Here is a 23,097-nt window from a genome sequence, read left to right on the forward strand (position 1 = left end):
TTAAAGTTAAACTTAAAATTAAAGTGATCTAATAAAAAATTAAGTAATTGAACTTTTGACACCTAAATAAAGTGTGGAATGTATTATATGTGTAGATGCCAAATCCATTAGGGTTGTGTTTTCTTGATGAACAGAAATGCATATAAAAATATAAATAAATTTATGGTCCCAACTCATATGCAACTTCTTATTCTTTATACCTCCCATCAATATAAGAATAATTAAGAGAGAGCATATTGAAGAGGGAGATCTAAAATCAACATAGAGGAATTCAAGAAGAATAATGGAAGCAATCAAATTGAAGAACAAGAAATCAAGTTTAAAGTCCTAGAAGTCAAGATTAGAGATTACAATTCAAGTTTTAAGATTCAATAATCAAGACACAAATCAATGGATCAAGATATGTTTCCATTAATTAATTTTCTTGGTGATTTGATATGAAGATCTTGACAATTATGTAAAGTTTATAAAGTTTAAGTTTAATAAGTATTGAACAAGAGGCATTAGAGTTAACTCCGTGTTAAACTATTGATAATAAAGAAAAATTTTAGGGTTGGAATTCATAGTTTAATTTTCTAAAATATGGGAAATGAATTTCAAGCCCTAAAAGACAAAAATTTTGGATTTTAGTAATTTTTTTGAATAGGCATTGCAACACCGCGACTTGATAAAGGCAGTTCCTGGGCGCGGTTAGTACCCAGCTTAAGGAGCGCTGCAGCGCTGGACTTCCGTCCAATTTTTTTCTCTTTCTTTTGGCCACAAAAGAGAAAATAAAATATAATAGGACAATCAATTTCAAATTTTGGTACTTAAAGTTTATTTTAGATTACTAATTTTCTAAAATAGATCAGTTGAAACATGTTACCAAAATAACATCTCTTGCCTAAATTAATTTATTTCGAATAGTAAGATGGTTGTGTATATATAGTTCATGCGGATATTCACCGGCCCAAAGAAAGGTAAATATTTAGCCAAATTACATGCACACCTATGATAATAAATATGTGATAAATTGTCATATTTTTCATTAACATGGAGTCGGTTCAAAAATAGACTTGAGGTTTGATCAAATTTATTGTCAATATTTGACTACTAGATCAGGAGTACCACTTATAAGTTGATATTTCTATCCAAAAATTAAATATTAATGTTGTGAGTCTCTTATGATGGGTCCACTATTATTTGAAATTATTGATTGTCCAATATAGATTTTCATGTGAACATGTTATATAGGTTTAAGTTCCCTATTCGGTTAATCTATCTACTTCTACAATATCTGCTAACTTATCAATTCAATGCCTATGCTTATGGAACCAAATTTTAAGGATTGAAAGAGAGTGTTCATATTATTCTTGTTGATATGGATCTAGATATTACATGAAGGACTGAACAATCCACTGCACTTATGGATAAAAGTTCCCCTCATAAAAAATGGGACTTTGATAAGCGGGTTCGTTCAAACCGCGTAAGTCTTATGATCATAAAGCTCGGTATTCCAGAATCGTTCAGAGGCGCTGTGTCCGATAAGGTAACTATTGTTAAAGAATTTCTTGACGAAATTGAAAAATGTTTTGCGAAAAACGATAAGGCCGAAACTAGTATACCTTTGTCGTAGTTTCACTAAAGTATAAGGGTAGAGGAAACATTTGGGAGTACATCATGAGGATGTCTCATATTACTTCAAAACTAAAAGCACTAAAGTTTGAGCTGTTTGATGATTCGCTTATGTATTAGGATTTGATTTTTCTTCTTGCACAATTCAATTAGCTTAAGGTTAGTTGTAACTATCAAAAGGAAAAGTTAACTCTTAATGAGCTCATTTCATACTATATGCAAGAAGAAGAAAGGCTAAAGCAAGACAGAACAGAAAGTACTCATTTGGCTAGTAACTCTAAAGACAAGTTCAAGAAAAGAAAGAATAAGGAAGCTACATCCAATATACCTCAAAAGAAACAGCAAAAGCCTAAAAAGGATAATTATATGGCTGTTATTTTTGTGGAAGTATGGGACAGGTAAAGAGGGATTTACCGAATACCACGTTTCACGTGTAAAGAAACGAACAATTTTTATTTTGGTTTGTTCTGAGGTTAATTTAGTTTCAGTGCTAGATATGCTTGGTGGATTGATTTCGGTGTCACTACTTATATAGGTTACCTGAACAACCGAAAGTCAAATGATGCTAAAAGATTCATCTATGTAGGCGACGACAAATCCATTGAAATTGAGGCTATAAGGACTTTTAGATTATTATTAGAGACTAATTTTTATTTGTATATGAAAGAGGCTTTTATGATATTGTATTTTAGAAAAAATTTGGTTTCTATTTTGTATTGGACAAATTCGGTTATTCTTATTCATTTCAAAATAATCAATTTAGTCTTTTTCTTGATACAAATCTTGTGCGTACCATTTCTTTATCTCTGTATGATAATCTATACTTGCTTGATTCGATTTTCTCTTATAATGAAACATTATATGTAAATCCACGATGTATTAAACATAAATTAACCAATGAAAATTTTGCTTCATTATGTCATAAGCAATTATGTCATATTTCTCGAAAGAGAATTGAAAAACTTGTGTTAGAAGGGATTATTGATGCCCTTGATTTTGCAAACTTAAATGTTTGTATTAATTGTATTAAGGGGGAACAAAAAACAAAAGGAGATTAGGTATCAATAAAACTTCAGACGTCTTAGAATTAATTCATACGGATATTTGTGGGCCATTTCCTTCGACATCTTGGAATGATCAGCAGTCATTTATCACATTCGTAGACTATTTTTCTCATTTTAGCTACTTGTATCTCATTCATAAGAAATCCCAATTATTGGACACGTTCAAGGCTTACAAGATTGAGGTTGAAAGTCAACTCAACAAAAGAATAAAATACATCAAATTTGACTATGGTGGTGAATGCTATTGCAGATATAATTGATCAGGAGAACAATGTCTAGGGCCTTTTGCTCAATTCCTGAAGGAATGTGGAATTATCCCACAGTACACCTAAATCTCTTAAGAAAAAAGCACTGAAGATTGTAGGTTAAATTTTCAATAAAGTTCCAAGTAAAGTATTTGTCAAAATCCCTTATGAGTTTTGAACAAGCAAGAAGCTTAATTTGAAGTACTTGTACAGTTGGGATTGTCTAGCTAAGGCAAGGCCTTAGAGGCCAAATAAAAGGAAACTGGACTCCAGAACCATCAGTTGCTATTTTATTGTATATTTACTAAGGTCAAGAGATTACAAATTTTAAGATCCCACTATCAGATCAATTTTTGAAATGGGAGATGTCCAATTCTTTGAGGATGGAGAGTTTGCGGAGGGAGATAAGGTTACAAGGTCAAGGATTTTTTTTCTTGTAAGAAGAATATGTATATATTTCTTCTATTACAATTGACAATGATCAGAACGAGGGACAAATTATTGCTCTATATCTTGTTCAAGAAGAAATTTTGGATTAAGACAATATTACAAAACTCCATATACACAATCAAGAGAATGCTCCAGAAAAACAAACTCAACAACCTCAAGAACAAATGGAGTAATGAAAAAGACAATTCCAGATGATTTTATAGTTTTTCTCTAAAACATGAGGATAGCATAGGATTGATGGAAGAGGATCTAATCAATAAACTTTCATCAAACCATTCAAAGGAATAATTCTCAAGAGTGGATTGATGCTATGAATAAAGAGATAAAATACATAAAAGACAATGACGCTTGGAAACTCGTCCTATTGGCTAAAAGTGTTAAGCCTATTGGTTGTATATTGATATTTAAAATCAAAAGGGATTCAAAGAGTAATATGGAGAGATATAGGCTCGTCTTATTATAAATAACTTTACTCAGAATGAAGGTATTGACTTTAAAGCAACTTTCTCTCCGATTTCTATGAAATGCTCTTTTAGGACTAATATGACCCTTGTGACACATTTGAATCTTCAACTATGTTAGAAGGTTTACAAATAAAGAAATCTATATATGAACTTAAGTAGGTTTCCCATCAATGGTATCACAAATTTCATCAAATAACTATTTTTGTTTAGTTTTGAGATGAATGCAGTTGATGACTATGTATATCACAAGTACAGTAGGAGTAAGTATTTTTTTTCCTGATATTGTATGTCGATGATATACTACCTCTCTGCAATGATATGGGCTCATTGCACGAAACAAATAAATTCCTGTCGAGGATTGAAATGAAACATCTTGGTGACCACTCTTTTTTTTATTAAGGATACAGATATATCAGGATCGTTCTTGAAATATTTTTGAATTATCACAAAAGAACAATATCGATAAGGTTCTTAAGAGATTTGTGATGTTGATAAACTAGGTGATACCCCTATTGCTAAGGAAAACAAGTTTAGTCTCAATCAATACCCCAAAGATAAACTTTAAGAAAATGAAATACGAAAAATACTTTGTGCTTTAGCGGTTGGGAGTTTAATGTATACTAAAATTTGCTAATGCTAGTTAGATATTTAATTAACTCTAAAATGGATAATTGGAAAGCAGCCAATTCAATTATTCAGTATTTATAGAGAACTAAGGATTTTATTATCACATTCAGAAAAACCAGACCAATTGGAGATCATTAGATATTTTAGTTTTGATCATAGAATATGACTGCGAAATTGTTACTGGGCTACATATTTTGAATGGAATTGAGAGACCACTTAAATTATTCTGTGACAATTGTAGTCTTATATTCCAATAGGAGTTCGACGGTTTCAAAATTTATAGACATTAAATTCCTAGTTGTTAAGGAAAAAAATTCAGAGTGCTCAAGTTTTTGTAGAATATATTACGACAAACTCTATAATTGTAGACCCGCTTATTGAAGGGCTATCACCTAAGGTCTTTCATGAGCATTCTTCTCACATGAGTGTTGCATTTCTTTATGATATACCAGTTTAGTGAGAGTTTGTATTCAAATGTCTGTTTTAGACACATGTTTTTATCCATGAATATTCGATATATTTTGAAATAAAGTATTCAGTTCAGTTGCACTCTAATTAAAGTTTATGGTTGATCTCGTTAAAGAATAAGGTAGTACCAGTTATAAATAGGCATGTTTGGATCAAATTGCATGTAATTCTCATGCTACACATCTACATTTGATCTATGTCATTTAATTGTGTTGATATATTTGACAACCGATGGGTTTAGTTATGATATTTGTAAAGAAGATCTCTTTGATCCTATGTTCGCATAATTATTGGACGAGATTGTTCGAAAATATTTTTTGTTATGATAACAAAAGTTTTGAGCTCATAAAGTTATACACATTCATAAGGTAACATATGTAGTCGACGTGGGAGATTGTTGACAAAAATATTAGTTTGTCATGTGGACCTATATATATAATTAATTGTGTATAAATGTTATATGAAAGCCCAAAATTAAAATGATCTAATAAAGATTTATGTAATTGGGCTTTGGGCATCTAAATAAAGTGTGTGCCAAATTATATACATAAAGATTGGATTCATTAGGATTTTGTTTCATAGATAGACTGAAATACATATGAAAATATAAATAAGATTATAGTTCCCAATTCATATTCGACTTCTCATTTTTTGTGCTTCCCATCAACACAAAAATAATTAAAAGAAAGTATATAAAAGAGTAAAATCCAAAATTCATATAAAGGAATTCAAGAAGAAGGATTGAAAAAATCAAGTTTAAAGTCCTAGAAGTCAAGATTAAAGGATTGCAATTTAAGTTTCAAGATTCAATATTCAAGATATAAATCAATGGTTCAAGTCATGTTTCACATTAATTAATTTTCTTAGTGATTTGATATGAAGATCTTGGCAATTATATAAAGTTTAAGTTTCATAAATATTTTACACTTTTTTCTACCAAAAATAAAAAATTAGCTTGTAGTTAGCAAAAGTTCAAAAAAATGCTTATTAAAATGATTAAACGATTAAATAAGAAAATGTAAAGGTAAAATCTGTTTTGTCACACTTCATATCTAGTAATACTTACGAAACATATTGAAAGAGTGTAATATATACAAGATTTTTGTCTTCAGTTAAATATTAAAACCACTTTTATTCACAAGATTTTAACATTTGCTCATTATCGTATTTATATTTCAAACTTTTATTTTGTTGTATACTTATTATTAACTTTCGTATTATCACGTCTTGTCGTGGATGGAAGTTTCTAACAAAAAGTCCATTATAAAAGTCGCTCATAATTTTAAATAAAAAAAATATAAAAGCTTAATTTTAAAGATGCTAATATAACATTCGGACACAAATAATAATCACAGAATAAATAAGTTATTAATTAATAGAAGATTGATAATAAGAAGTTAATAAAAAAAAAAAAGTGAAAATAGCGGTGGCAATGAGCCGAACCGAGCTCATGCTCATTTCGTCACTTCAAGGGCGAGCTCGGCTCTTGAGCTCGTTGATTTTTCAATATTTTTATTAAATAGATAAAATAAAATATAAACCCTCATCCTTTATCCAGGCTTGAGACTTACTACATAAATTTTGAGTAGGTAGAGTTAAAAATTGTACATGAGGAACTAATAAGGTGTACAAGAAAGTTAAAAGTAACGATTAAAAAATAAGAAATTTTGATTAATATAATTAAATTAAATATCACTTACCTGGCGACATTCAAATTCAAAAAATTTATCTTGTAATCGGAAATGAACGTCCTGCCAATCGTTCACGCACATTAATGCTTCCAAAATATCATCTTTCAGCCGACTTCCGACATCGGACAAAACTCTTGTTACCTGCACTAAAAGCAGATTTCGAAGCAACTGTGCTAATCGGAGATGACAACAAATATTTTGCAATTGTAGAAATAACTGGCCATCGTTGTTCATACTTTCGCCAGAATTCAATTACTTATTCTGAACTCTTTTTAATGTTTTTTTTGTTGGCAGATTATGATCGAAGTAATCAATTAATTTAGCAGACAATGCATTTGGACTTGCGTCCGATGTTTGATGAGATGTAGATATAAACGACATAGCACTAGATGAACTTATTACAGTTACATCATATCTATATGTATTAATCCCTTCAAATAAATTTAATATTCCGACGTCATCTTCTTCAATATTAGCGGAAGGAGTAGGTATAGAAGGTACTCGACTAACATTTGTATCCATTTGTTTCGCATATAATTCAAACATCTCATATAATGTTTGCTCTAAATTCCTATAGGTGATAAGTGTATTGAAAGTTAAGGCTTTTGAAATTTGATCAATTACATATTTAGTTCCCTGATAAATTATGTCGGGGTCCATTATGCATACTAAAAGAAATAACATAGACAAGTCTTCCCAATATTTTTTAAACTTCAATTCCATGGCATGTATAATTGTCCTAAAATCAAAGTTTTTTTTATTTTTATGAAATGTTCTTTCAATTATATAAAGGCATTCAAGCACCATACAACTAGTATGATAGTAAATGTCAGATAAAATATTTGTGAAGCCATAAAAAGATGTCAAAATTTTGTTAACTTTCAAAGCTAAAAGTCAATCGGATTTATACAATATAGAGTCGTTATCATGTCTAATGTACCTATTGTTATAAAATTTTGTTATTAAATGTTCAAAACAATCGCAAGACTTTAATAATAAGTAAGTGGAGTTCCATTTATATCCTACGTTACTAACAAATGTTCTAGCATTTGGCACCTCCAACTTCGGCACAATAATCCCCAAATGTTTGTTTTTCACTAGAGGAGATCGTTGTATATATTACTGCGTTTCTAATCTTTTTGAATTTCATCATTTATATGTTTTAAACCATTTTGCACAATTATATTCAAAATATGGCGCATACAACAAATATGAAACAAATACCCACCGAAATTAGGTTGCAGTAATCTACACAATTTATCGACAACTACTTTATTAACACTAGCATTATCGAAAGTAAAATAATAAATTTTACTCTTACAATGACATTCTCTAATAACATTCATAATAGTATTATATATATTATTAGCGTTGTGAGGAAATTCAATAATTCTAAAAGTAATAATTTTCCTATGCATACACCTAAGTGGGTCTATATAGCTTGCAGTTGCAACTATATACGCTCTTTTATTAATCAATTTTCATATATCTGAAGTTAAAGATATAATACCCCCATATTTTTGTAAATTCATAATTAATTATTGTTTTGAGTCAATGAAATATTGTGTTGTATGTAAACGTAGAGTATTTTGACTTACTCAAACGAACTTCAGTTACAGATATTCTTTCATGTATGAGATGAAGTGTTGGTTGTTTGCAATTGCCAGAGACATCTCAACACCGATAACAAGTTTCACCATTTTGGTTCTAGCTTTCTCCTCCGAATACAGCCACGTGGACATGGGCGAAGTCGTAGAACCAACGCCTAGACTGCCAAATTACAATCGTGTTTGACCAGCTAAAAGAAGTCCATATTTGGCCGCACATGCTTTGTAGTGGTGGTTGAGGTGGGTGGTAGCAATTCCTTATTGCCATACCAATATTTGTTGATAGTATTTATATATTACTTTAGATTCGATGACTCCATCGCATCGAGAATGTTTAATTCCTTTTTTTTCCTTTTGCTTTCCCCCCTCGCATCGAGAATGTTTAATTCAACTTCTTCTTCCTCTTCTTATTCCGCTTCGGGAACGTCAACATCGTCCAAATCAATTGAATTATTGCTTCCATGAACACCCAAATCTAGAATATCTTTAAGTATAGGTACGTCATTTAGATCGAAAAATTTATTCTGAAATTGATTTTGTGGCGTAATAGACGATTCACCTCCTTCCGTACCGAACAAGACCTCAAAAATGAGTATAAATCCATTTGTTTATGATGAAGTCGAAATCTAGTAACTAGTAAGTATGAATGTAAAACAGTAAAAATATAAATGTCACAAAAATAAATGTAAGCTTCAGAGAGAATTATTGTATAAAATATAAATGTAGAATTGAGACTTGAGAGTTGAGAGAGAGATTATATATTTGTTGTGAAAATGAGAATGGGGTATATGGGTATTTATAGAAAAAATTTGGGGAAAAAAAAATTGTGGCTGTTTGGCCACTATTCATAGTTTAATGACTGAAAACGACAGTCACTTTTTTAACTTTTTAAAAAAGTGACCAGATCACTGTTGCTACACGAGCCACGAGCCTCATTTCTTGCGAGCTCGTGGGCTCGCCAATGAGCGCTCGCCCATTTGGAGAGCCGAGCCAGTTCGGCTTGCCAAACGAGCGGCTGAGCTCGGCTCAAGCTAGCTATTGTACAAGCCCGGGTAGCCCATGAGCCCGATTTCGACAAACCGCTCTGTTCAATTGCCACTCCAAAGTAAAAACATAAATGTGACAAGACAAAAGAAACATATAGCGTCAGTATATTTAACCTCAAATTTCTATTCAACTCTTGCTATTTCATTCTCTTCCTAGTTTTAGTATTAACAGCTAATACTCAAATACGATTTGGATGCAAACTTATTACCTAAATCTTGAATCACTATTTTGTTGATTGTTAATAATTTAATCCACATTGTGATGAATATGTTACTAAAATCAAGTAACTAGAATCAAACAAGTGCTCCACTAAATGAATAACTTTGATGGCATGAACTAAGCAACTCTAATGAGTCATTTTCCATCCATGTCGAGATGATTTGTACATTTGACATTTTTTATTTTCTATTTTTGAACAATAGACTATTAATTTTTCCATGAATAATATTAAATTTTAAGAAAATATAGATTTTGATTAAATTTTATTGAATATGTTTGATTAAATAGTATGAAACTTTATTCTTTGTAAATAGCAAATACAACGTGTTCGGATGTTTGGCAATAGTAAATACAACATTGGACTGAGAATAAAAGACGAAAAACTTGAAAAAAAAAAAAGGAAAGATATTAAGAGACTGTTTGGATGGTATGCACCAAAAATAGGAATAAGAAAAATATAGATGTAAATTTACTTCTCGTATACACTTCAAATGACTAATTAAAAGAACTTTGGTAGGATTGGGTATGTTAACAATGAAACTAATAAAACCCGAAAATTAGTGGTCGATTTTCCTGGAAAGTTGGGATGTTTGGCAACTAACATGCAATTTTACCACACGACTAGTAGTGTGTGATGTCATTATCTTCTTAATATTGTTATTAACGAGATCAATCATTTCAAAGTAACATCAACAAAAGTGAAAAGCTCTTTGCTTAACCCTTCAACGCTATGCCTACAACAAAAATTTCGTCAAGTCAATAATTGGGTCCAAAATTCTGACCAAAGACTTGAAATATATTTCTCAAATCAAGTCATTGAATTTTTTTTATTTTTTATTTGGAGGGCGGCACCTTTGTATCCTTTATTAATGAACTTTATAATTGTATTGATTGAACAAGTGCTTCAATTATATATGATTTTTTATGTATACAAATTGCATGAAACTCAACATGAACTCAGCAACCCTACTAAGATTATATTAATTGTTAAGACACTCTACTTTCAAGTAATATTTATGTTTACTTCCATTGGACATGTCCCCGATGGTTTGACCTTCTTTGTTCTATACTAGGAAAAATTATCTTCAATCAATTCAAACTCCTCTAGAATTTTAGCCATCAAGATATCGAACAAATGGTACATGCGAAAATATTATAACATACTTTTATTTGTTCATTATTCTCATTTTTTCATGTACAATATAACGTACCAAACACACCATACAGACATAGGAAATGAAAATTAATGTACACATTATCATTGAGCACATTGCATTTTAGGTGCACTTGAGTAATAAGCCTCAACAACCGGTGTGATAGTGATAGTGATAGTGCTAGTGCTTGTATTAAGCCAGTGGCAATCTTCAAATGAACACTCTGTTCCACCGTTAGACCATTCAACATCAACGGCCTTCATATATTTGGGGCTCCAAGCTGGGGTCCCATCTTCATAAGAATTATGCGTCAATCTTCTTATATCAGAACCGTCTGATTTGATCACAAAAATATCACCATAAGGCTGATAATGATGAGGGTTCGAAATTGGCTCAGCCGATACTCCTGCATAATCGGACGTCAACACAATGTACTTCCCATCCGGGCTGAACCATGGGTGGTTGGCCCGTCCACCCGAACCACTTTCGATTACTTTCTGGAGCCCCGTACCATTCGGGTGAATCTTAAACAACTCAAAGCTACCCGAACCCGGATTTTCTCTATCCGATGCAAAAGCAATCCAATCTCCATCCGGTGACCAATTGCACATTGTATCGGACCATGGACCCTCCGTGAGCCTATAAAGCCCGCCCGCTTCTCCATTCAAAGCATCCATTATGTACAAGTTCTTGTGACCTGATCGACCCGACCTGAACGCGACCCATTTTCCATCGGGTGAAGGTGAAGGAAATGCGTTATTTTCACCTCCGAAAGTCAATTTTTTGTAGCTCGGGACATCGTCGTCGACGTTTATCGAAATTATATCAACTTTTGTGCTTTCACTAGCAAATGTAGGTCCAACACTTGTGTAGACAACTCCTTTTCTTTTCCAATCCCATGCTGTCGTAAAGGCCATTCTCGTAGAAACACTCCGTTCGCCCGACCCGTCATGGTTCATCACATAGACACCCGGAAGCTTCACGTAGGCAATACGTTCCCCGTCCGGGGAAAACGAAGGAAACGACCCGTCAATCCGGAATAAAGAAATTCCGGGTAATAATGGATTTTGGAGATTCTCAAGTAACAAATTGTTACTCTCCCCATCATTGTTTACACCTCTGCATCTGTGATACCCGACCCGGGAAGCGTCCGTTGAGATAAACGGGTTCAAGTGATGGACATTTGGTGAAACGGGTTGGGTTAATTCAGTAAATTTATTGGAAACAACGTTGAATAGCTCAATGTGGCGATAGTCGTTTCCGGGTCTTCTAGTAGCCACTGCTATGAAACTCTTATTAGCTATAGAAGCTGCAGGTGTGAACGCGTGTAGACCCGCTGGTGTAACTCGCTGAATCGCCACCGGGTCGACACCGAGTTGTCCGTTTTGAATCGGGAGAGTCGCCCTGAAAACACTCCACCATCCATCTTCACATCTTCTATGAAAGTACAGAGTCGAATCGTCACTCCAGCTCGGCCACCCACCGTGCTCAATCACTTTAACTCTGTTTGATCCGTCCTGAGTCAAGAACACGTAGATGTCAGTCCCTAGTTCTTCAACATCTCCTGCCCACCCTTTCTCCCCGTACGACGCTACCGCAGTCCAAATCCCCGATGGAGACACGGCAGGGCTGAAATCCGCCATCTCTTTAGGCGTCAGCCTCCGGGTCATTCCAGTCACAAGCTCAGTCGAGTACACTGCAGCCCAACTAGCTCGTGGCACGCCCGGGTCCTCATGAGTCGACACGTAGATCAAACTCTCACCCACTAAACTCGGCCTATCCTTCATTGATACCCTCCGATTCGACCCCATCAAACGAGTCTGAACCCGCTTCAACTCCTTCACTCGTTCATAATTCCCGTTCGACTCATTCGGAACTTCAAGTGTGGATCTTGGCCCAGTACTGTGAAAAACCGTATCCAGGTAAATACTGGATGACCCATTACGTTCAGTAACGTAAATGAGGTGTATCAATGGAGCCGCAGAGGGAAGGACATGTTTGGCTAGAAGAGGATTAATTTTAGATAATGATGAAAAAGACGGAAAATGGCCATTGAAATTGATAGATTCTCCATCAGTGAGTTTCAGTTCATTTGCTGGGCCAGATATTGGGAGGGAGTAGATGTCGAAGGCATAGCTTGATCTTCCCAAAGTAGTAAACACTATACTGGTGGCGCCACCGCCGTCGAGATCCGCCGTTGCCAAGACTGGAAGCACTATAAAATTGAAGAAGACAGTGATCAGAGCTTGAAGACTTGAGGGTTTCATTTCCACCATCAGAATTTTTCCTAAATCGAGTTAAGGAAAATGAATTGGATTCTCAGAATGATTATAAGTGCTCATCGGTGAGTGTGCAAGAGATAATATTGGATATGGTGCTCGTGGCTGAGAGATACGTATTGAACAATTAGTCAATTTTTATCATCAGACACGTGTACGATGATTTTTTGTGCTGCGCAATATGTGTCCTATTTCTATCCTCAGACGACGACAAGCAGCTCATCTGGTAACATGAAATACAATATCTCTTCCATTAAATTATTTTTCGCTACATAGAATTCTGTAAACCCTTTTGTCATAATTCATATGGTAAAGATGTTTAATCCGACTGAAATTATGAATACTATTTTAATAAAGTTGAAATATTTAATTTTCCTTATATTTTATCTATTGGATAATTCATAAATTATTTGTAAATGATCAAATTTCATCTCCAATCATATATTTTAATAAATTCACAAATATTATTCACTTATTCATTGTTCATTTGTACCAATTTATAATTTAAATAATTTATAAATTCTTTTCAAAAGAGGCTGAATTCCACACTATGTGTGGTGAAGTTTGAAGTGTGCTCAATTCGTAATTGGGAGGAAATCAGACCTATATACAGACTTAAGTGGTGCACATAGTGAAGTAATGCCAACTTACACCAACTTATTGAGTCATTAGATACAAGTAAGTCGAGCAGAATAATCAATCACTCATTTTGAACGGTGTGCCATCCGACATGACCACCAATCCTTGGACTTTCCTTGAAAATTGAAATCCAAAAATATTTACGAAATAGGAGGGGACCATTGCCTTAACTTCCTAAAGACAAATCCTCTAATTTTTGGGCATGGCCCATGTTCTTGGTGCAATGTTGGTGATATATATTGTTTAATTAACGTATTAAACAAGGGACACTTTTGCGGTACAAGTGACTATATGAATTGATTTGTATTTTGAATTTTTGATAATTGAGGTTTTTGTTTTTGACATGGAAAGCTTGTACTATATATTTTGGTGGAAAATCTGAAATACCCTTTTTTAATTTTTCCACGAATTTTAGTCCCAAAAATACCATTTGATACTAATTTACATTTAGGTATTTATGTGGAGTGGCACCGTGCCGGTTCATGGGCTCTTACTTTTGACTCGGCTCGTGTCCTAGACGAGCTCAGGCTTTTTGGGCTACTAGCCGAGCTGGCCTGCTCGTTTACCCAAAAGTGGAGCTTGGGCGGCTCTTTGATTGGGCTTGTGATGGATAGAGCTAAGTTTGTTCATGAGCTTATCGATTTTTTATTTTTTCAAAGAACAATGAAAGCGAAAAGTATATTTATTAATTAATTCAATGAAGGCAGAAATGGAGTTACGACAACGCGTTATTCTCTTGTAGGGTCTGGTGGTGTGGGGAGTGTGGCTGAGATTGGCTACGTTTAAGATCGTCCATCCAAGCACATGCATACACATATAAGAGAATTTCTTATCCTTCACGAAGTTGTCCATCCAAGCACATGCATACACGTATAAGGGCCCAACACTAAATTAACTACAATCAAAAGCCCAGATAATTTGTGCAATGTATTTTCCATGTCTTAATTTCATAAGGATTTAAGGTCCTATTCTTCATCAACGTCACAAACCAAGTGCTCTGATTCCCAAAAACCCGAAGAAATGTAGTTGATGAGGTCAATCGAGCCTTTGACAAGTGTTCGACTGAAATAGGACGACATGCAAAAATTTATGGCTAAAATTTCAGCCCACCAACAACGTGGCTTAGTCCTCTATTAGGAACTCCATCCAAGGGGTTGCCCATCTCAACCGGTTGGCCCAACAACATAGGAACACTAGATTTCGAGTCCAGGATATGGGCCCAACCAATCTAAGTAAGGCTCATCTACAATCAGGCCTGTTAGGAAATTGCATGTAATACCCATTTTAAAATAATAATTCACAATATACATTATAACTTTTTTTTTCAATTGACTTTTTTTTTGAAAGCTTCTGTCGCTTCACCAAACAAGCCCCAATTTAATTTATTCAATTAATGTTTTTGTCTTTACCAAAGAAAACCTCAATTCCACAACCATTTTACACCAAAATCAAAATCCCTAATCCTCTAATCCAGAAAATCAAAATCAACCCACAGATTACTCACCTTCATATATCAATATGATAAATTCATATTTTGTATATCAAATCAATGATCTCTTATCATCGAATGTTGAAGATCAAATATATAACACTTCTGAAAGAGTAGAAAAGCACAACTCGAAGAAAGTTTAGTGCGTGGATGTGGCCAAACTATTTTTCCTAGTGACTTGCTTCAAAGATTTGGCTCAGTATGTAAATTATTCTTTTCCATTTCATGATGGCTCAGTATGTAAATTATTCTTTTCCATTTCATGATGTTCTTTCAATTTGAGCTAATTTTCATTTTGTTGTACATAGGACAAGAAGCATGTGGAGGAAATGGGGGCAAGGCGTGAAGGAACGAATGGTGTTGCCAAATAACTGACCATGGTTTGTACCATTTGTCTATTGTAAAGTGTATTTGCAACCTGTCATCAATATCAATAACTGATCATGGTCTGCAATGAAGACATCCAAAGATTATTGATGTAACGTTGCAATATGGGCATTGTAATTCGTAGAACAGATACATACTAAAATTCCATTGTATTTGATAGAACTATCATATTTATGCGTTGTTTAATGTAGATTTCTTTTATGTAATGCAAAATTGTAGATTGTTAGAGCTAAAATGTCATTTTAACCTTTTTTTTTTCTTTTTTTGTTTTTTGCATTTTGGTTTGTATATGTAATCTATATTGTTATATCTAACATGTCACTTAATCGAGATTGTGTGAAGCTGATTATGAAATGTTTTGTTACCTTTACCACAGCTGGTAATAAATTCAACAGTATCAAATTCACAAATGAAGTGCTAGCATTGGATTATAATTGTTTATCTAATACGACACCATAATATCTATTACCCAATAGAAAACAATTGCAAACAACCGATAAATGTTGTCATACAAATGTAATAATATCATGATGAAACTAGAAAATGGCAAGTGCCTTTAATTGTTGAAACCTTAAAAAGCACGACATACATGACGTGAATATATAATGCCCATATTTAAACTTGATGCACAACATATATGAGTTATAGGACAACAGATTTTCTATTGCCTGACAGAAACCACAATCAACCATTGTATATTGTTAGCTGTGATTTCATGATAGACCAAAGTATTGGTAGTGAGTGTTAATTGATTACATATTGATATAAGATCATGTACCAAATTACATAAGATAGAAATAGTATACAATAAAATATTATAAAAGAAATCGAAATTCGCAAAATGCATCTACAATATCACTTAAAAATATCCACATAGAACTTCCTACTTTGTTCATCGTATTCACCAACCCAACATGGCACAAAACTTTGCTAGCATATGTAAAAGATATGACTATAAATTGCACAAAATAACAAAAAATAACCTAAAAAGAATAAAATTTTGATTTCTCCTTGTCCGTCATCTATGAAATTTTTACGATCTTTTCCTTCTTAGCTTTCTGACGATCTCAATAAGGAATTTGAATCAATTTCATTGCCTCCATTTAGTTTTGATTTCCATACTTATACAGTTGACACGCTAGGCTTGTTATAGTGCTTGCGGGAACAAAAACATTCGCTATTTGCTGAATCTTCCAGTTGAATATTGATGCTACCAAAAAATATCACCTGAAAGTCTCGAGCTTGATGACTGGGATGGAACACGAACTGCGCCTTCCAGTACCTGAAACAAAGGCAACGATGTGTGTGCTCGTCGCCCCTCCGATACTTAAGTCAGACAGGGAATTTTATGCGTGAAACTATAAACTGAGGATAATAATGAAGAACGTACCTTTGGAATGAGCACAGGTTGTATATTTATAGGTGTTAGTGGTTGAGTCCTAGGAGGACTGATTCTGCCACAATCCTTCTCCCTCGTAGGAAAAAGAGTTGGTGTTTCACCTCATGTATTCAAATCACTGTTTGAGTCAAAGAAGGAGTCTAGAAGGTAGGGATTGTGTTCAAGGTAGGATTAGTGCTTCCATAGGTCACATATGGAAGTTGACGAGTCAACACATCTACCCCGACCTCAAATATCCGAGCTGGTTTTGGTGTTTTTAGATGATGATAAGGTCGGGGTTGGAGGTGTGATCGGGGTCAAGTAGTCGGGGTTCGATAATAACGAGATCTGGAATCATCAAATATGAACTTGGCAAACTTTATGATGTATACATTGCAAACTTGCCTGCAATGAATATGAACCTTAAAAATGGATAATAAAAAAGAATATAATGTCATGGACACGCTTTGAAATTTGTCAAATATCCATCCATCACAACACGTAGCTTGTATGAAATTTGGATAAATTCAATAATTACAGAATAGGTGATAGTCAGAAGCGAACTTCGCATACATCGCGCAATACACGTCATGAAATTATACCATATTTGAAAATTCAACCTAAAAGAAGAAGAAAAAATGAGTTACCAGGTTAATAGAACAATGAAGGTAAACAAGGAATTTCATATGCAGATGCAGAATACACAAACTGGAATGTTTAGATAAAAATGTAGTAATAGTGTAATCAGGATCAAATACCTAGGCCAAAAGAGAGAGAATGCATTTTCTACTTGGATACATAATGATTTTTAGGATGATTCAGACATCATGATCATACTTACCTTGATTTCTTAATAAAACTCGGTTTTTATTAAGAATCAACACTACTAATCAAACGCCCCTGATGAAATTCAAAGATTCCATGGCAGGAAATGGATTTTTTTTAATTTTTTTTTTATCCTACATCTGCAAGCATCTAAAAATTCAACTCCATATTGGATTTTTTAATTTCCGTTATTGTAGGTGTAATTAAGTCCTTGTTTGAGCCTCATTTTAGAGGAAAAAATGAATTTTTGAATAGTGTATTGATAGGAAATATATGGTTAAAAAATAAGAAATTTTTTTTGGATTTGCATTTAATATCATTTTATTGAAAAATATATAGTTGAAATGATGTCAAAATACAGTAAAATGCATTTTTTCTAAATAATGAGGTTCAAACAAGCTGTAAATGTTCAGCGTGATATTTACATATTAAAAATTTCAGTTACAAACTTTTATCTAGGAAAGTTTCATGTTTTATTTTTGGTGTATGTAGTATGTTATAAAATTAAATTACTTTTTAGTATATATTAAAATATTTTTTATGTCTTAGGCATATATGACTTTTTCCCATATTCAATTACTGGACTATAGGAAAATTTGTGGAGCACCCGTTCTAGAATCGATAAACGAGTTACACATCTGTGAACGGACGGCGGTGATTTTACACAGATTCAACAATAGGAAAATTTGTGGAGCACCCCTTCTAGAATCGCCGCGTCCGCTAGTGAGTCAACACCGAGTCTCCACCACCCAAATATCCCTGTCCGAAATCCCATGGGCCATTGTCAGATTTCTCGAGGCCCAAATAGTCCATCAAGAATACTTTGATGGAAATTGAAAAATATTCTTTACAAGTTAATATATTATTTTACGAAATTTATTAAATAGGATAATCATTTGACTCAAGAATAATTTTAGTGGCGGCAATGGGTCTAGGCTGTCTAGCCGACATCCCATGGACCATTGTCAGATTTCACACTGCCCAAATAATCAATCAAGTTCGAGAATATTTTGATAGAAATAGAAAATTATTCTTTTCAGGTTAATATATTATTTTATGAAATTTATTAAATCGGATAATCATTTAACTCAATAATAATTTTAGTGATGGCAAAGGATTGAGCCGAGTATGCTCAGTCTATCTATCCACGAGCTCGGCTCGTGCTCAAAGACCAAGTCGAGCTCTTGAGCTCACAAGCCGAGCACATCAGCTCAAGATTTTTTTTTTATATATTTTTAATTTTTTTATTCACATTTTTTTACGAATCCACGAGCCAATATATTATTTGATGAAATTTATTAAATATGATAATCATTTAACTCAATAATAATTTTATTGGTGATAATGGATCGGGTCGTGTCGAGCTGGCTCGGCTTGTCTAACCAGGAGCTTGGCTTGTGTTCAATGGTCGAGCCGAGCTCGTGAGATTTTCTTCAATTTTTTGTTCACATTTTTTATGAGCTTGTGGACTCGTATACTTTAGGCTTATTTGCGAGTTGTTCCTTGCTCAGCTCATACTTATCTCAAAACTAGCTTGAGTCATCTATGGGCTGAGCTTTGACTAACCGAATCGACGAACTACTCGACTCTTTTGCCACCCTAAATAATTCATTGAAATATTATTCAACATTCTATAGGATTGGACGATTAAATAGAAATATTTTCATTTTAGTTTTTTCTTAATACTATTATTTATTAATTATTATACATCATCATTCACATTGTCTTTTATAGATTTGTAAGGTGTCAAAAGAGAGTTTTTTTTTTTTTTAAATTCAGATTTTAATTTAATCAAATATTTTCACATTCTCTGTTAGTAAATAAATCTGTAAGTCGTAATGTACATATAGCACAACCGATAAATAAAATAGTGTAGGATGTGAGAACATTATAATTAAGTCATACATGATTAAATTGGATCAATTTTTCAAATAAGATATTCGATAGAAACTCTATATTTATTATATAATCTTATGCTTGTGGCTACTATTGTACCATCCCTTTATACCTAATTTCTAACTCGAAAGTTTATCCTACTCGTTTCTAGTTTTGGTTAATCTTAATGAACTAAAAATTTCATGCATATGATAACTTAAAAACACGCATTTTTTTTAATTCATATGAAATAGGAAGAAGTACTCATTACGTATTAAGTTGGGGTGACAATGGGTTAAAACAAACCATCTCGAGCCTTAGACACACGAGCTCCATTTGTGTCCATAAAGTGGGCTTGATTTGATCCTTCAACTTGTGGGCCGGAGTAGGCCTCGCCGATCTAGTCACGAGCCAATGATCCAGCTCATTTTTTAAGAAATTAATAAAATGAAATTGAAAACGAGTCAGGTCGTTTCAGAACAAGTCCATGGATTAAGCTGCAACGAATTGAATTCGTGAACTCGCAGACGATTTGGTCCGTTTGTCATCCCTCTGTTAAATGAAAAATATTTTAATATGCTGTTGAGTCGTGTCGTCTATTCAACGTGAGAAGCACAGTAGTAGTTGAGTTAGGCTCTTCGGGCAATTAGCTAGTAAGTGAGAATATTTGGTGGCCCCTGACTGGATGTGATGCGGGGTCGCACCAAGAATATCTGGACAGCCATAGTTGACTGATTTTCTGATTAATTTATCGTCCTAGTCTTCGTGTGAATACTACTTCTCCTACAATAGTTGACCGTTTTCTAGCCATCCAATTTGTATAATATTGAGCCCCTATTTAGTATTAATTTTAATTTAAGTAAAAATTAAACAACTAGTACTGATCACATCTTTCATGAATTTTCGCAACTTTTCAAACACAAATTTCAAAAACTTTAATCAAAATCTAATACAAATTTAATTTTAATCCCCATTAAACAAGGGCTGATAAGTGTCACAAAATGAATAGTTAATAAATAAGTAATAATTTTGAATGAATGATTAAAATTATGATAATTATTTGTAAATTAGTTGTCAAAGGGAAGATAGATTAATGTTTTTAATTATATATTTAATTGTGTGTTAGATTTTATAGTAAATATCTCTTGCAACATATTTTTACGAAAAAAATAAAAAACCACTTCAAGAGAGGCTTTTAGCAAGTTAATCCACGTGGAGATTTATTTAGCCGACATAGTTATGATAAAATTGTCTCTTCTATATTCAAAGAATTCATGTTTAGCGTTGATTAATTTTTTCACTTTTCGAAAATAAAGGTAGTACTCATTCTTTATGTAAAGAAGTGAGGCTGCCTTTGTGAAAAAGGACAAAACTTCTCAAGAATCTTTATGGCCGGGATTTTAAGCGAAGTGAAACAATTTTTCAACCATTATTTCACTATTGCAGTCGTCATTTTTGAATTATTCTCTCACAGATACGATCCGCTTTTATCTCTAACGGCCAAAAAATCAATTTTCAAAATCCCCATCAAACACCCTTTTAACTGATGGGTATGAATCAGTTGAACTCATAGATTATTAGAAGTGTAATTGTAATGATTATTTCTACTCGATTAAAGGGTGTCATTTTATATAAGAAACATTCTATTCCTCATAAATAACGTTAAGCTATCTAATAAATTAAATTAATGTCATTTATACTTGTTAACATCAGAATTCAATATGCACATAGTCAGGGGCGGACCCAGACCATCTGAACTGTGGGGTCAAAATTTTTTTTTTTCGAACAACGTATCATGAAAAAAAGGAAAAATCGGTTGTTTGTTGTTCATGTTCGATATGTGTACTTTGGGAAGAAATCGTTGGATTATATGATATATTTATGGACTAAATAATGGATACGTAAAGCAAAGAGACACACACTACACACAATCACAGAGAACCAATGTTAAAAATCATAACTTTTTGATAAAAGAGAAAACACACCCAAAATTGAAGTAAAAGAATATGATTTTCCAGTAAGATTGATGAAACCCAGTTCCTTCTTTATCTTCCCCTTCAGTCCAGTCTTTCTCAGCCGCCACAGAGATTTTTAACGCTCTGCGAAGAACCAATATGATTACACTGTAATCAATGTAGAAGAAACCCCAATTTCCTCCATAATAAAAATTCAATGCTCCAAAAAGGTAACGAATCTTGAAACAATTTACCCAAAAATTTAACCGAAAAACAAAAAAGAACAGAAATTAATAACAGTAAAAATGTAAACAAATGCATTTGACTCACAGTATGAAAGTGTGTAAACAAAATCGAAGAGTCCAACTTCCTTACTGGAATGCACTAATAAATAACTTTCCTTTTCCCTTTTCCAATTTCAAGAAGCCATTTATGTCGGGTTCTGCTATTTAAATTAACATAGTCGAGCAACGGACGTTTGCCGCATAGTCAACTTATGGAACTCTCAGAGTCTTTGTTCCTAGTGAGATAATAATAATAATTGAGGTACAATGATCCTTCTCCATATACATATTAATTGATCACTTTTGTCCTCTCATACTGAAAGACTAATTTTCATCTAATCCAATACTTATTATTTTTGACAAATATCATCGTCTTGACGTGAGACGTGTACTTATTTCAAATTTTATGATTTTTTTATTTTTATTTTTATTTTTATTTTTAACCTAATGTATTGTGATTTGTGTTGATTTTTGTACTAGAGAATTTTGATTCGTGCTGTAGAAACATCTTGATTTTAAAATTGCATAAATACTTCTCACTTTTATTAACTTTCAAACACAGTCATACTTTCTATTGCTTATTAAATAAGCTCTTCATCAAGTGAATTGTGACACCATTTTGGTTTCTTTGTTAAATTCTTAAAGAAAGCGATTCGCTGTTTTATCTTTGTCAGTTATTTAGAGAGATAGGGCTTTTATAATTACGTAATTATTTACTAATTTTTAAACATGCCATAATTGTGTCAAATAAGCTCTTCACGAAGCAGATTGTAACACCATTTTGGGTGTTTTAAAATTCTTACTGGAAGATCCATCTTGATATCTAGATATACTTTGGGTTGTTGTGGTTATGTAGAGAGGTTGTGCTTTTTATATTGGATAATTATTTGTGCATACTTTCTATTGCACATTAATAATCTAGACATCACATGAATTTTGACACCATTTTGAACTCTTACTCATATAGATTCTGTTGACCTCGAAAATTGGACCTTCAACGTGGCCAATTGATAGCTACTCCACATATTCCTCCCTGCGCACATCAACGCATGGTCAGATACACACGGTCGGGATCAGCGGGGGTGGTGGCGATTGTATACACTCCGACGGTCAAGTCAGATTCAGGTGGTCGGAACAGTGCCTTTCAGGGGTTGTGCAAAATAATAAGGGGGAGGAGAAAATATATATACTTGCTATGGAGTGCTATATAGTAAGAGTTTCATTACCTTTGCCTCTTACCAACCCTTGGGTATTTATAGGTGAGATGAACCGTTGAATATAGGGCACGTGTATACGTCTAACGCTATGAGGTGTCTGCTCATAGGCGTCGAGTATT

The 23,097-nt window shown here is 33.4% G+C and overlaps 1 protein-coding gene and 1 long non-coding RNA gene across 2 annotated transcripts; both read right to left on the reverse strand.

The window, feature by feature from the left end:
- Positions 1-10,637: 10,637 nt before the first annotated feature.
- Positions 10,638-13,075, reverse strand: LOC111409131. Its single transcript, XM_023039088.1, has one exon. It carries the CDS (start codon positions 12,924-12,926, stop codon positions 10,755-10,757), a length of 2,172 nt encoding a protein of 723 aa, XP_022894856.1. The 5' UTR covers positions 12,927-13,075; the 3' UTR covers positions 10,638-10,754.
- An 8,369-nt stretch (positions 13,076-21,444) lies between these two features.
- LOC111409649 lies at positions 21,445-21,925 on the reverse strand. The gene is made up of 2 exons (XR_002705505.1): positions 21,808-21,925; positions 21,445-21,716 (listed from the first exon to the last, which is right to left on the reverse strand). It is a non-coding gene; the product is annotated as an uncharacterized LOC111409649 (long non-coding RNA).
- Positions 21,926-23,097: the final 1,172 nt, after the last annotated feature.

Source organism: Olea europaea, chromosome 14, assembly GCF_002742605.1.
Source record: "Olea europaea var. sylvestris chromosome 14, O_europaea_v1, whole genome shotgun sequence".
In the NCBI taxonomy this organism is placed as follows: domain Eukaryota; kingdom Viridiplantae; phylum Streptophyta; class Magnoliopsida; order Lamiales; family Oleaceae; genus Olea; species Olea europaea.

Coding starts and splice junctions, on each gene's coding strand:
- LOC111409131 (XM_023039088.1), bottom strand. CDS start 12,926: ATGGTGGAAATGAAACCCTCAAGTCTTCAAGCTCTGATCACTGTCTTC.